Source organism: Branchiostoma floridae, chromosome 11 (genome assembly GCF_000003815.2).
Source record: "Branchiostoma floridae strain S238N-H82 chromosome 11, Bfl_VNyyK, whole genome shotgun sequence".
NCBI lineage: Eukaryota > Metazoa > Chordata > Leptocardii > Amphioxiformes > Branchiostomatidae > Branchiostoma > Branchiostoma floridae.
In genome coordinates, this window is record NC_049989.1 from 2,231,516 (window position 1) to 2,247,131 (window position 15,616).

The 15,616-nt window shown below is 41.8% G+C and overlaps 1 protein-coding gene across 2 annotated transcripts in view; it reads right to left on the reverse strand.

Annotated features, from left to right (window-relative positions):
* Window positions 1-9,016, reverse strand: part of LOC118425595 — a 40,895-nt gene extending 31,879 nt beyond the window's left edge. For both annotated transcript variants that reach the window (XM_035834536.1, XM_035834537.1), the window contains exons 1-7: window positions 8,099-9,016; window positions 7,892-7,940; window positions 7,540-7,629; window positions 7,044-7,181; window positions 6,187-6,255; window positions 5,999-6,049; window positions 5,519-5,590 (exon numbers count right to left, since the gene is read on the reverse strand). In XM_035834536.1, the coding sequence (XP_035690429.1) occupies window positions 5,519-5,590; window positions 5,999-6,049; window positions 6,187-6,255; window positions 7,044-7,181; window positions 7,540-7,629; window positions 7,892-7,940; window positions 8,099-8,124 (495 nt within the window). In that variant the 5' untranslated portion in view covers window positions 8,125-9,016. The remainder of the gene's footprint in view (window positions 1-5,518; window positions 5,591-5,998; window positions 6,050-6,186; window positions 6,256-7,043; window positions 7,182-7,539; window positions 7,630-7,891; window positions 7,941-8,098) is intronic.
* Between the last annotated feature and the right edge of the window lie 6,600 nt (window positions 9,017-15,616).

Below are 15,616 nucleotides of genomic sequence, written 5' to 3' on the forward strand. Positions count from 1 at the left end.
CATGCATGAGCAATGTCTTCTGGACGGCGGAGACGAATTTGCATTAAAATGTTGTTATCTCCACAAAGTGTGTCTGAAGAATTTTTGACAGGTGTAAAACAGTGTTTCTTGGCCATAGGGGCTGATTTGTTATTATTGTCCTTCATTCTCATGTCACGCTGTGACTGACTTGTGACTGACTTGTGTTAAGTTATATCTTTGATTTATTTCTGTTCTGATTCTGTTCTTGTCCAATGATTCTGACATTAACATACAGGATTAAATACTTATTCTGTTTAGTTTGCATGGGAATGGAAATGATATTGTTTTTGATCCGAATAGTTATTTTTGTTGTGCTTGTTATTGACAATTTGCTCCTCTGGACTTAAAACGATTAATTATAATGGAGCGAATGCCCAGATACCACCGGAAAAAGAAAATGATCTTGGATTCTCAGTTGTATACCATTATGTATATTCTTTTGTTATACAGGGTAGCTGATACCCTGTCTGTCTGTCTGTTTATTTTTTGGTGTTATTATGAAGACCTCCCTTTTGTAGTATTCATGGCCACCCTTAATAAGTTTTATGTTACTGTTATTTCTCTTTTGACCTATACTGATTTAATTCCTACTAATGTTCCAGCTATCAGTAAATCAACTCAAGCCGATATGTTACATGGCTTTGATTCATATTGATTTTATATCATCTACTATAGCTACCAACTCTAAGCTAACACAAGTTATGTCTCATGATTTTGTTGTTACTTGCTTGATTATTACTGAATTGGTTCCTGTTATTTTGGCAACCGCTGTTGAACTGAACACTAATTTATGTTGGCACTTTATTGTTTCTACTTAATTGATATTGATATTGAGTTCATTTCTGTTATCAAGCTAACTCCATTTCTGGTTCGTGACGTTACCCCTCATTTTGTTCACATTGAGTTCATAGCGGTTGCTATGGTAACCATGACTGAGCTAACACCAGTTATGATTTTTGTTCATATTGCCTCTTATTGCACGATTTATGGTTACAAATTTATGATTTTGCAATTGAGTTCACTTGAATCATTGTATGAATTGTTCTGTTATTTTGTTTCTATTATCTTTATTCTGATTCATTTTCACTGCTTTACATTTTTATGTTTATGTTTGATGGTTCCCCAAGTTTATTTTACTTATAGTTATGTACCAGCAGTATCACCTGAGAGAATCCTGTGCTCCGATGACCTGACCCAGCTTTCCTCTCCGAGAAGTTTTAACTCCCAGAGAATATCATCAATATGTCTAAGGTAGAGTGTCGGATTTCTAGTTACAATTGTAACGGGCTGGGGATTTTCACAAGCGAATGGGACTTTTTACCTGGTTAAGTGACAAACCTTACCACTTATATTGTATACAAGAAACACACACAACTGTAAGAGATGAAAAAAGATGGCAGAACGAATGGGGTGGACAAATATATTTCTCCCATGGTACTTCAAATCAAAGAGGGGTAGCTATTTTGATAAAGAGTAGCGCCAGCGTTCAGGTTCATCAGGTTAAAACGGATGAAAGTGGACGGTGGATTGTGTTAGACATCGAGGTAGACAATTTACATTTTTGTCTTGTGAAGTTATATGCTCCAAATGATGACTGTCCGTCCTTTTTTAAGGAATTAGAAGAAGCTATAGATACATTTGAGATTAGTAATGAACATTTAGTTGTGGTGGGAGATTTTAATACAGTGCAGAATTCAGCTATGGATAGATCAGGTGCTCGACTTCGAAATTATCACCCTAACGCACTAGAAGCTATTTCGGAGCTAAAAGGAAAATTCGACTTGCATGATGTGTGGCGTTTTAGAAACCCTAATGTTGTTCGGTATACATGGCGCCGGGGGCTCTACGCTAGTAGGCTAGATTATTTTCTGATATCCTTTTCATTATTAAACAGAGTTACTAAGTGTTCTATTGCTGACAAATTTAGATCTGATCACAATTTAATCACCTTGTCTTTTGTTACGGCGGATTTCCCACGAGGGCCTGGCTACTGGCAATTTAATCAATCCCTTCTTGATGACAAACTTTTTCTTGTACAGACCAAACAAATTATGTCAGAATTTTTTAAAAACAACGTCAACACCGTAAATCCTCAAATTGTCTGGGATACGGCAAAGTGCTTTTTTCGTGGTCACTGTATTAAATTTAGTAGCTGGAGAAAAAAAAAATACCTGATGAAAGAAAAAGAACTGATTGACGAAATTAATATGTTGCAGAGTCAAATTGAAAGAAAAAGAACTGATTGACGAAATTAATATGTTGCAGAGTCAAATTGATAGTGTCGCCTCTCCCCCACCCGCCCAATTAGATGAATTAATTTATAAACAAAAGTTATTAGAATCTTTATATCATGAACGACTTAATGGTATCTTGTTAAGGTCAAAATCACGTTGGATGGAGCTGGGGGAAAAGTGCACTAACGACTCAAAAGGCCCTCGGGGGAGGTAACTTCTAACCCAAAAGACATTCTTTCTGATCAGGTTAATTTTTATTCTGAACTGTACTCTTTTGAAGATATTCCAATGCCTCTTTCTGATGTAAATTGTGATGGTTTTTTCCCCGAGGACTATGGTAAACGTTTATCAGATGAGCAACAGCAACTTTGTGAAGGTCTAATAACCGAAGAAGAATTGAAAAATGCAATACATTCATTTCAGGCTGGGAAATCACCAGGGATTGATGGTATACCTATAGAAGTCTATAAGATTTTTTTTGATGTCTTTAAAATACCAATGTTAACATGTTTTAATTATTCATTTGGTAATGGATGTCTCTCAGAAACTCAAAGAAAAGGACTTATTTCATTGCTACTCAAAAAAGACAGTAAAGGTATAGACAAGGACCCAACTGCCATGGGGAATTGGCGCCCCCTTACCCTTTTAGGTTGTGACACAAGAATACTTTCCAAATGCATATCTTTGAGAATCAAACATGTAATTACGGACATAATTGAACAGGATCAGACAGGGTTTATTAAGGATAGGTATATAGGCGACAATATTAGAAGACTAATAGACACAATAGAACATTACGATCAAGAGAGTAAACCTGGATTAATATTTGTAGCTGATTTTAAAAAAGCATTTGACACGTTAAGGTGGGATTTCATGTTTAAAGCTTTAGAATTTTTCAACTTTGGTCCACAGCTAATTACATGGGTAAAGGTCTTATATGAAAAAACAAAGAGTTGCGTCATAAACAGCGGTTATATTTCAGACCCCTTCATTTTAAGTCGCGGAGTTCGCCAAGGATGTCCATTGTCCCCATATCTTTTTCTCATGGCGGTTGAGATTCTTGCTATTAAGATTAGGTCTAATCCTTCTATTCGGGGTTTAAAGATATATGAAAAGATTACAAAGATATCGCAGTACGCCGACGATTCAAATTTTCCATTCGAACCAAAGCTAGAATCATTTTATGCCTTGTTGTCTGATTTAGAGCGTTTTTCCAATATCTCAGGTCTTTCTTTGAATGTAGATAAATGCAAAATATTACGATTAGGTCCCTTAAAATCCACGAATTTTCGTTTGCCCACTCATCTACCGATACAGTGGGTTGACGGGGATGTTGACCTACTGGGTATCAATATTCCCGTTGATTTAAATTTAATTACAAGCGTTAATTTCGAACCCCGATTGGAAAGATTAGATAGACTATTGCGACCTATGAAGAATAAATATCTGTCCCTGTATGGTAAAATTGTTATTATTAACACCTTGGTGGTTCCCCAATTTACAAATCTATTTCAAGTCTTACCATCCCCTAACGATTCCTTTTTCAAAGTATATGAAAAGAAGATATTTTCTTTTATTTGGGACAACGGTCCTGAACGAGTTGCACGGAGGGTTTTATACAATACATCGGAAAATGGAGGACTAAATTTAAAAAACTTACGCGCATTCAACACTTCTATAAAAGCTTCATGGGTACCTAAACTTTATTCTCATCCCGAATGGTTTTCCTCCTGGGTAACAGTCTTCCATCCTCAACTTAGTCATAGTTTATTTCCTTTTTACCAGCTGTCCTCGGTGATAAACCTTTGTTTAAAAGGATTTTTTTCTGAAGTTTTTATGGCCTGGTTTCAATTTCAGCACGTAGAGCCCACGACGCCGGCAAATATACGACAACAAGTAATTTGTTTAAACTCTAATATTATCATTGATGGTAAAACTGTTTGTTTGACAGCTTTTATGAATAGGAATATATATTTCATAAATGATTTGCTGTCCCCGGACGGCAATTTTATGTCTTATGATGAATTCAGTACAAATTTCCCAAATGCTTGTGACCAACATAGATATTTACAACTTATTTCAGCTATTCCCGGTAAATGGAAAAAAATACTTAGTACTGAGAAGCGTAAAGACCTTGTGTGCCTGCCCTTTCAAAAAAATTATAAATGGTTACGAAATATAAAAATCAATAAAAGCATGTATATCTACTTTCTTACGTCCATGAACGAGGTCAGCCTTGCACACAAGACTAGACTTTCTTGGTTCTATTATTTTGACAAACCTATACCATGGCGAGATGTATTTACAAACTTATATAGATGTACTATTGATCCAAGTACTAGATATTTTCAATACCGATTAATTAATAAATTTTTACCTTGTAACAAAATTCTACATATATGGAAATTAATAGACTCTAGCTCTTGTTCTTTCTGTCATGACGATGTAGAATCCTATGTTCATATTTTCTGGGAGTGTCCACATGTAGTATCATTTTGGAATGATGTAAAAAATTGGTTGAAAGTAGAAACTTCTCTAGAGTGCTACCTAAATTCCTTTATTATCATATTTGGAGATACATGTAACGATGCGCCCCCCCTGAAAAATTTGATTATTTTGTTAGGTAAAGTTTTCATCTTCCGGTGTAGACGCTTAAAAATGATAAACTTCCAGGCCTTTAAAAGACTAATATCTACTTTTGAAAAAACTGAACGTCTCATTGCATCTCGGAGAGGGAAGCTGGAGAAGCATCGGGGTAAGTGGGGAACTTTGTGTTTAATTTGATTTTGAAATGTAGAAATAATCATGAAAGAATATAGAAATGACGTGATAATGATATTTGATTACAATACTGAAATGATTATGCGAGTAATGATACAATGCTTATATGAAAAGATGACATGTAATGTGATAAAATGATATGTAAGGATTTGATAACTAAAATGAATAACGTTAGTAATGACATAATAATAATCATATTATATAAGCTATTAAGTTTACAATGTGGCTGTTAGACTTGGATAGGTTAATATTTAAGGGAGGTCTTCATTTTCTGTTGTGTGACTGTTATATTTATCAGTGAAAATATAATAAAGAATTATAAAAAAAAAAAAAACCACCAAGAGTTTTTCAACATTTAGTGTGATGTGGCTTCACTGTAACTTTGTAAAGTTTTAGCTAAGCACCCCTACTATTTCTGTTAAGGGTCCTCCCAATCGTGCCTGAGCGGGGTTCAAACCCCTGCCCTCTGGATCCACACCTACCTGCCACCTCTGACACAGCTTCCCCAGGAGCTTGTACGATGGAAGGAAGCACAGGACTCCGTGGGAAATGGTCTGGAATACAGGGAGAAACACTTTTCATTAAACTACACATTCAAGATCGAAAACAATTTTAGAGGGATCAGAGGACTGACCAAAAGCTTGTTGGTAAGTGTTTTACTTTGTGTAAGGAAATATCTTGTTAAACATGCTAAAAGGCATTCAATTTAAGCGTACTACATTTGTAAAATGCATTCGAGTATAATGTAAATGACAGATGTTAATTTTTCGAATACAAAAAAATCAGCTTTTGATAAATACATTGTATTCAATCTTGAAGCTTGAAGCAACAAAGAGAATGAAGTGAAACATAATAAAAGTAAAATGGATTTCAAGTCGTTTGTTTGGTTGTTTATTTTACAACAAATTAAAACATGAAAAGTGTCATTCAAAACTGTCAAGTCCTTGATAACTGTTTGTTACCTGGCATACTTGTAGTACAAGCTGGCCCAGTTCATCTTGAAATTCATATGTCTGCAAGAGTTGAAAAATACAGTAAAATGTAAAGGAGTTGAAATGCAATGACATGCTACCCTTATCCGTTAAAAAACATGAAGTGTAACAACGATCTAGATAAAGACTCAAATGAAGTGAGTGACAGGCTGCAGTACCTCAGTGTGTTGGTAGGTGGCCATCAACTTCCTGCCTCGTGGACCTGCTCCTACAGTTCCCACCCAAACCTAGAAAAACAGTAGGTGTTCAAGACTAAAACTACAAAGTTGTAGCTCCTACGTAATATGTCGCCTCTAACTATACAAAAGATTTGTACGTACAAACGTACAAATAAGGCTCCTAATTTTCTACAATTTCTAATATTGTATTGAAATAAGAATGTGCTGATTGTGCTCCCTAGGGTAAGGGGTGTCTTAAGTCGTCTTGCTTAAAAGTAGGGTGTCCAATTTCTTATCATTTCTAGAACAGCGGGTCCAAGATGCAAGGTCGCATCCCCGACTAAAAGCCTGGTGTCACCTGTTTTTGCCGACCACATGATGAATATACAGTTCCTCAGACATGTAGGTAGCAGAAGCGAACATGATACACGACAGGGCTCGAAATACTGGGTGCATGTGCACCCAGGTGTACCCAAAATTGGAGCTGCGCACCCAATGATTTTCTATGGGTGCACAGGGTCCACCCAAATATTTTCTTAGGTTTATGTATGTAAAGATATCAAAGTATACAATTATACATCATATTCTAGACATCTAAGTGTTAGAAAGGTAATAAAATGTCTGTCATGGTACTTGTTTAAGAATTTGATAGATTGTAACTAAGTTTTATTGTAACTAAGTTTTATCATTAGGTTATGACTTGAATTTAAGTGGTGCACCCAAAACTTTTTGGTGCACCCAATTTTTCAAGCTGGGTGCACCAGTGCACCTAATCCCAAAAATGAATTACGAGCCCTGCACAATGAGAGCGAACTACTACTCGAATAGTACCTAGGCTAGGGATAAATGTGTTTCACCTGTTTTTTGCCAACCACATGGTTGGCCTCCAGCTGGATGGGGAAGGGCACACCCAGCTCCGACTGGAAGGAGTCGATGGGGGACAGGGTTCCTGAGGACAGGACGATGGCTCGGCAGTTGGCGAGCTCACTGAAGGCCTGGACACATAACAAGATCACATCATCTTTAAGTTAACTCTGTAAATCTCCACCAGGGTTCTGAGCCTTGCAACAACTTGCAATATTCATACAGTAAGTATCAATGTACTTTTTTTTACCACTTTAGTTCTGAATCAGAATTACTTTCATTAATATATGTGGTTGTGAAATTAGAAATCTGAAATAAAAATCTTTGAGCTTTTATTAAGAAAGAAGCAACTTGCTGTTAGACTTAGATCTTGCAGATTTTGGAAAAAACACAATATTTGTACTGATATTTTGTTTGCCTACTATCATCCTGGTTTATTATTTCTTGCTAATAAGCTGTGCGACAGCATAAGCATTGCTATGCCCTTACCACGGCAGGGTTGAGGCACCAGAAGTGCAGCTGGTGGGAGAAAGTCTTGTCCATCCCTCGGCCTTTCTTCATCCGTACATAACCATTGGGCTGCAAGACATCAATGAATGAATGGTTTATTTTCCTGTAAAACCTTGCAGTCTTGCAACAACCGGTGCGATCGTCAGCAAAAATTAGGTGCGCAGATTATTGAGGGGTTTCCCTTGACCATCTCAGCTTGCGTGTAAGGGCACACGATGAGCCCCAAATCGGGGGTGCGCATTTTATTTGGGGTGCGCGGTTTAATGAAAGAAATACGGTACATGACTTAAAGAAAACACAATTTCAAGAAAAAAGGGAAACACTGACTTACAAAGTACTCTGGTCTGTTGGAATATTCAACAGTTCTTTCAATCACCACTCTGGGAAGGAAGAAAAAAAACTTAGTAATCATTAGTAATCATTGTAAAAAGTACATCTTAATATAACTACTAGTAATTCACTGTCAATCAAGACTTTTGCACATAAGCATCGTAAGTCTACTATACTTGGTGGTAACAAGTAGTGTCTAACACCATACCTGTAGTCCTCAGCAAACTGATCCATGTTGTAAGCGCGCTGACTCTCAGCGCTTCAGCCAGGGTCGGGGTCTAGAGAATGTTTTGACTGAACTCACCTTGTCTTTGCTGAGGAGTCTTGAGAGAGAGGACACGCACTCGCAGACTTACGTTTTGACGGTTTAATCTAGCAGTGTTAGTAGTTGTACAAAGGCCGCCAACTAAACTGGAAAGTTCTGGTTTTATCCCCTTGTCTGAATCTTCTTAAGTGGGTCCCTTGTTGTGTCCTCAGTGAATTCCTGTGTCCTGTGATTCTCCTCAGTTCATATTCCAAGGTGAGCTCTTAATCGTAAAACTTAGTCTGGTCTCCCGGCTACTGGCTGACTGTCCTCTGATGCCTTCTTCTTCTTCTTCTTCTTCTTCTTCTTGGAGTACACTTCCAAGCCTAAATTTCCTGGAGAAATAATCTCTAGGCCTAAGTTTCCTGGGGTTGATCTCCACCAGGCCCAATTTTCCTAGAGTTGGTCTCCAGGCCTTTTCTGCCCTCTGTCTTCCTTCTGCGCGGGCTTCCTACTGTTCTAAGCTCCAGCCGCCCCTGGGCTCCCTAGCTGGAGCTTCCCGTGGCTACAAGTGGCAGGAAGTAACTTTGGCGGGAGATAACTTATGCTAATCTAAAACTAAAGGCGGCAAATTGAAAACTGTAAGTTGGCGATAACACTGGCCCCCAATTGTCCGTTTTACAACAATTTCACATTACATACATGTAATAAAGCCAACTTCCTTACACAATGACTATACTGTGTTTCAAATAGTTGTTAGTAGAAATATCATGCAATTGAAATAAGCTTGGCTGAAGTCCATATAGGGTTGTCTACTTCACTACGTTGCACATGCATTACATACAAGTTTCTTAGAGTATTAAAGTTCGAACATGACCACGTGATCCTCCTGGAATTCAGGTTGTTGGTTTGATCTTTGATCATCTACGGCTGTTCGCCCTCCGGCAGAATACATACTAGTTTGTCAATCGGTCGCTCCAGGATGTTACGCTGGGTCTTGACCTGCACTCGACGCACTAGTCCACGTCTGTCGGGCATGACTTGCACTATTTTGCCCAGCGGCCATGCGCCTCTCGGTGTTTGATCGTCCTTCATTATCACGATGTCTCCTACTGCAAAGTTTCTTCTAACCTTGCCCCACTTCTGGCGTTCCTGTAGAGCTGTGAGGTACTCTCTGGTCCACCTCTTCCAAAATTGGTCGGCGAGGTATTGTACTTGCTTCCAGCGCCTTTTAGCGTACAGGTCGCTCTTGTCTGTCAAGCTTGGTGGCAAGCTTGGTCCCGACCTCATTGTCAACAAATGGTTTGGTGTGAGCGCTTCAACATCGTTGATGTCCATGCTGACCGCCGTTATGGGTCTGCCGTTGATGATGTATTCCACTTCACAGAACAGGGTACGCAAACCCTCATCATCTTGTAGTCTCTGTTTGCTTATAGCATTGAGAACTTGTCTTATGGAGCGTATTTGGCGCTCCCAGACTCCTCCGAAGTGTGAGCCTGTAGGTGGGTTGAATCTCCAATCCACATTCTTCTTCAGCATGGTCTCACTTATCTGGCGCTCGTTCCATTTCTTTATCTCCTTCTCCATCTCAGCCTTGGCCCCTACTAGATTTGTTCCGTTATCAGACCATATCTGCTTTACTTGTCCGCGACGAGCGACGAACCTCCTAAGTGCACTGATACACGAGTCTGTATCTAGTGAGTCTGCCTTTTCAATATGTACAGCGCGAGTCGCCATACACGTGAATATTACTCCATAGCGCTTCACGGTGCTGCGGCCTCTCTTGACCTCTATCGGTCCGAAGTAGTCTACACCGACTCTGGTAAATGGTGGTTCATCTGGTGTTACACGATGTGATGGCAAGTCCGCCATCTTCTGCTCTCCTGGCTTGCCGCGCTGTCTACGACAGACGACACATTTGCTTATCACCTTTCTCACTAAGGAGTTGATCTTGGGTATCCAGTACCGTTTTCTTGCCAGGGCTATTACGTATTCCCTTCCCATGTGTCCCACGTTACTGTGGAGCTCTTGAAGCATAAGCTCTGCTGCTCTTGACTTCTTTGGAAGCAGTATGGGATGTTTTGTTTCCACTGGCAAGGTTGATCTTCCCAGTCTTCCTCCCACTCGAAGGATGCCTTTAGCATCCAACTTAGGATCCAGCTTTCTGAATGTACTGCTCATCCCTTCTTCTTTGTACTTCATTTGCACATGCTTTATGACAATCAACTCTGCTTGTTCCAAATCATAGCATGTTGGACTCAGTGGCTTCTTCTTTGTCAACAAGGCTTGGCGTACCTTTACTAGCCAAGCTATAGCCTTCTTCAGTCGGTGCCAGCTCGAGTAATGGCGTAGAAGTTTGTCAACTGGGTTCTCCTGTTCAACTTCTTGTGCCACTATTGCATGCACCTTTATCTCCGGGTCGAGCTGTGGCTCATTAACCCTTATAATGTCCGGTTGGCTTGGCCACCGGCTCTCTTCTTGCCACAGGAACTGTGGCCCCTTTAGCCATCGTTCATTCTCGATGAAGTCTTGTATGGGTTGACCTCTTGATGCATCATCCGCGGGGTTCAAACCAGACTCAACGTAGCGCCACTGTCTCGGACTTGATACCTGTCTTATGGTTGCGAGCCTGTTCGCCACGAAAGTGTGGAATCTGGACGTCTCATTGTTGATGTACTTGAGGACTGTAGTACTGTCGGTCCAGAAATGCGTTCTGTCCACCTTGAGGTCTAACTCTCTCTTGAGCATTGAGTCCACGCGGACTGCAACTACTGCCGCATTAAGTTCCAGTCGTGGTATGGTGATCTTCTTTAGCGGCGTCACTCGTGATTTTCCCACAAGTAGCGTGCAATGGACTTTGCCCTCTTGGTTTTCCATTCTAACATACGATGCAGTGCCGTATCCAACCTCACAAGCATCTGCAAAATGGTGAAGCTGTACAGATGTAGGTGTTCCAAATCCTCTTGGTTTCAAACACCTGTCCACCTCGAATTTACTGCTAAGCAACTGTAGGTCACTCTCCCACTCTTGCCAGGCATTGAAGTGTTTTTCCGGTATTTCATCATCCCAGCCCAGACTTTCTTTGCAGAGATCCTGCAGGATCATCTTTGGCGGTAAGAGTGCTGGTGCTACCATTCCCAAGGGGTCGTAGAAGGAGCTGACCACTGACAATATTCCCCTTCTCGTGGCCGGCTTTTCTGTACTGAGGGTTCGGTAGCCCAGCGTGTCAGTTTGCACATTCCACAGCATGCCCAGTGCCCTTTCTGTGGGCATACTGTTATATTTCAGGTCTAGGTTCTTAACTTCCTCCGCCCTCTCAGTCACTGGTACAGCCTTGATAACTTGCTGATAATTGCTGATCCATTTAGTCAGCCTAAAACCTCCAGTGCCACACACACTTCGGATATCCTCGGCCAAACACTGTCCTTTCTCTACAGTTTCTGTTGATTTTAACAGGTCATCAACATAGAAATCACCTTTGATTGCTTTCAGCACTTCTTCATCATACTGATCCTTGCAGTCATCCGCCAATCTTTTCAAAGCGTAGTTGGCACAGCTAGGGGAGGACGTCGCACCAAACACGTGCACTGTCATACGATACTCTTCCAGCGGTTTGTTTATCTGACCCTCCGGCCACCACATGAAGCGCTGATAGTCCCTGTCCTCTGATGGTACTTTAACCTGGGAGAACATTGCTTCAATATCTGCCATCAAGGCCACGGGTTCCTGTCTGAACCGAGTTAACACTCCGAACAGCGTGCTGGTCAGATCTGGACCCTGAAGCAGCTCCTTGTTGAGGGAGGTGCCGGCGTAGGATGCGGCGCAGTCAAAGACAACTCGTATCTTTCCCTTTTGCGGATGGTACACCCCGTGGTGGGGAACGTACCATACCCGGCCTGGCTCAGTCCTCAGCTGTTCTGTGGGTACCCGTTCCGCGTAGCCCTTTTCTATTATTTTTTGCATGAACAGGGTATATTCTTCTTGGAAGCTGCCATTTTTCGTCATCTTCCTTCTTAGATGGTTAGCTCTTTGAAGGGCTACTTGCTTGTTGTTTGGCAGCTCTGGTGGACCGTTTCTGAAGGGTAACGGAATCTGATAATGGCCATCTTCTTTCTTCGTGCCTTCTGATACGATCTTCATAAACCTTTGATCTTCCACTGACATTTCTTTCTTATCATCCTTTGTTTCGTTGAAATCATTGTTGAAATACTCTGTCAGCTGTTGATCCAGACTGATTCTGTTGACATTAGCCTTGTCATCACTGGCCCCCTTGAGGGGTCCATTTACTGACCATCCTAGTACCGTCCTGATGGCGTATGGACCTCCGCCTTGACTGTGAACTACCTGCCAGGGCTCTACAGCCTTAGGCACGTTGTTACCAATTAACAATCCAATTTCTGCATCAATCTGAGGCACGTCTACCTCATTGAGATATGGCCATGCCGTAAGGTCCTTCGTCGTTATGATGTTTGTCTTGGATGCAGGTATTTTCTTTTGCGTGTATGCTGTTGCTATGGGGATTGTGTTTTCCCCTTTCAAGTCCATGACCTCTAGGTCATGCAGGACTTCGCTCTGCACTGTTTTGGTGTCATTAATTGTATTCAGCTTCAACTTTGTTTTCCTGCCACTTGTCTTCAGCTGATCCTTTAAGGCCTCGGTACAGAATACCACATCGCTTCCCGAGTCCAAGAAAGCATATGTTTCGACTGTGATGTTTGTGGTCTTGCTGCGGACCTTCACAGGAATTATCGGTGGCACTCCTTCCCAGCTACATCCGGTGCGTAGTACTCGTCCTACTGCAGCCGTCTTCTTGGGTACCGTTCCAGCATCCCTGTGTAACACAGTAGGGTGAGATTTTTGACACCTCTTACACTCTGCCCGCTGCCTGCAGTCCCTCGCCATGTGTGTTGTAGCTTTCAAGCAACCAAAGCACAAACCTTGGCCTTTGATGTACCGCAGGCGTTCGTCCATTGGTTTGGCGCCGAGCACCCTACAGTCGCTCAGGCAATGATTGGGTTTCGCACAGTACAGACAGCCACCTGTAGACTCAGTTTCTGCACTGTCTGTTGCCATAGCTACTGCTAAGCTTGAACCCCTCCTAGGTCCATGCTTCTGTTTGAAGCTAGAACTCTGGCTCTTCTCTCTGTTGTTGAGATCGCCAAAGACCTCATTAGAGACCACGTCCTCTTCTTTCTGCACGAAGGCAGCAAAGTCACTGAAAGTGACTGAGCGTTCCTTCATTATTCCGTGAGAGTGCCTTCTCCACCTTTCTCTTAGCTTGAAAGGAAGCTTGTCCACAAGCAACTTGATGTTGGAATAATGATCCAACTCTCTCAGGTACCTGTCTCCACTCATGGCGTTTTTACATTCCATTAAGAACAAGACGAAATTCTTCAAGGCCGCTTTGTCTTCTGCCTTGATCTCTGGCCACTTGGAGACTTGCATGGAGTACGCCCGAGATATCTTGTGGGGTGTCCCATACCTTTCTTGTAGGGATTCCTTTGCTTTCCTGAATCCTTCTTCAGGATCCATTAGGAAACAGCTGTCCACAATCTTCTTGGCCTCCCCTCTGGTATACTGTTGTAGATATGACAAACGGTCTTCTGCATCTGATGTCTTGTCTTCTATCGCATGTTTGAATGCCCTTACGAATGTTGTGTACTTCAGTGGGTCACCATCGAAAACACTGATAGCTCTCGTTGGCAGGCTGGCTTGTTTGTTGTGTTCCACCATCAGCTTGGTGACCTCTGCCTGTGCACTCACTAGCCCTTGCAGAAACTCCTCAGGGGTTGTGGTGACTGTGTTCCCTTGCTCACCTTTTTGCTGACTTACCACGTTGTCAACATGCTGTGGTAATCCTTTACTGACGGAGATGTTCTGCTTTGGTTCAGGTGGCAGAGTTGTACTTGTTTGCAACATGTCGTTTGTGGCGTTTGGGGGTTGCTGAGGTGTACGAACTGGAGGCTGGTACAGTGTGCGACCGCTTGGCATCCTCAAAGCACTGTAGCCAAGATTGTGATCCCTTCGCTCCGAGTTACTATACTCACGCTTCGGCCTTGTTTTATCTGTAGCCGTCCAGAGTACGCTATGCCCCTGTTCTTCTTGCTTTACTTGACGAGGTACATAGCTGAGGATGTTGGGATCCAAGACAGGTGAACGCCACTTGGGATGTTCTTCCCCGCCGTGTTTATCACCTCTGAGCTCCTGCTCTTCCATGTCCTTGAACATCTTGATCTTTGCATCCTCTACGGAAATCTCAGTCCTTATCGCTAACAGCTGTTTTTCCTGTTCAATCTCCAAGGACTTCCTTTCTAGAGCTAATCTCTCCTGCAGTGCAGTGGCCTGGACCATCAGCTCTAGCCTTTTAATTTCAGAGTCTACTCGAGAAGCTGTACTTGTACGACTCTGAACCGATCGCCTTCCTAGTGAACCTGGTTGAGAAACACTGTCCGACGGTTTGACTGTTAGACTTAATCCATCTGCCCCGAGGGGTTCTGTGTGATCTGTACTTATATCCATCCACCTTTCCACTTCGTGATAGAAGATTTCTGCTGATTCAAACTTGTCAGCAGCCCACTGCTTGTTATCTTCTTCCGCCTGTTCCGGTGACAGGGTAAGCTGATATTCTCTATGTGCTTCTTTCAATTCCTCATACGTCTCACGCCACAATGTCAGCTCGCCTTGTACGTACCACTTGTTTTCCGGACTTTCCATCCAGGACTTTATTGCGTTGGCCTTGCTCGTAAGCTTTCCCAACACAGAGGATCTGAATACTTTCTTTCTTCTCTTCTCTTCTACTATTTGCCACTCTGCCTTCTTAGGCACTCTTTTTTGTAGATCCTCATTTTTCTCTTCTCCCTCTACACCTACTGTAGAGGAGTCCTTCACCTCCATTCTGTTTACTGTCCAAGTTTTGCTTGGCCTTCAGAGGTCTGTTCTGATCACACAGCTGTGCTGTCACTCAGGATACCCTAAAACTGCTAATTGTTCTGTCTGGTGGTATTTGTCGTTGTACAGAGGTATTCACATGCGATGTAATACAATACACGATTACCCAATGTCCTTGCACTTGACAGTCGGACTAAATTCTGAAAAGGTTAAATTCTTCCCCTTTCAGACGCATAAACAGACAATGGTAACTTCTTGCAACAATTATCTGTTTGACGGTAAGGTGACCTGCTGCAAGGGGTTGCTACTTCCTCTGAGTTAGGTCATCAATCATCAACCACATTCGGATATGTCAACCTACTCAAGAGGCCTTTGTTTCCTGTAGATAACACTTGCAGGCCTTGCTAGCCTCGACAGACAATTCCTTAATATTCACAGCCCTTTGCTGTAAACCTTCGAACTGCATACCACTTTAGCGACAGTTCTCTTGGTACTTTCACTCGGTAGAGTCCTTGACCAATAAGTTTTACTCGTTAGAGTCCTATGACCAGTTTTACTGGTTCCGGTCGACCATGACCAACAGTTTTTACTTGA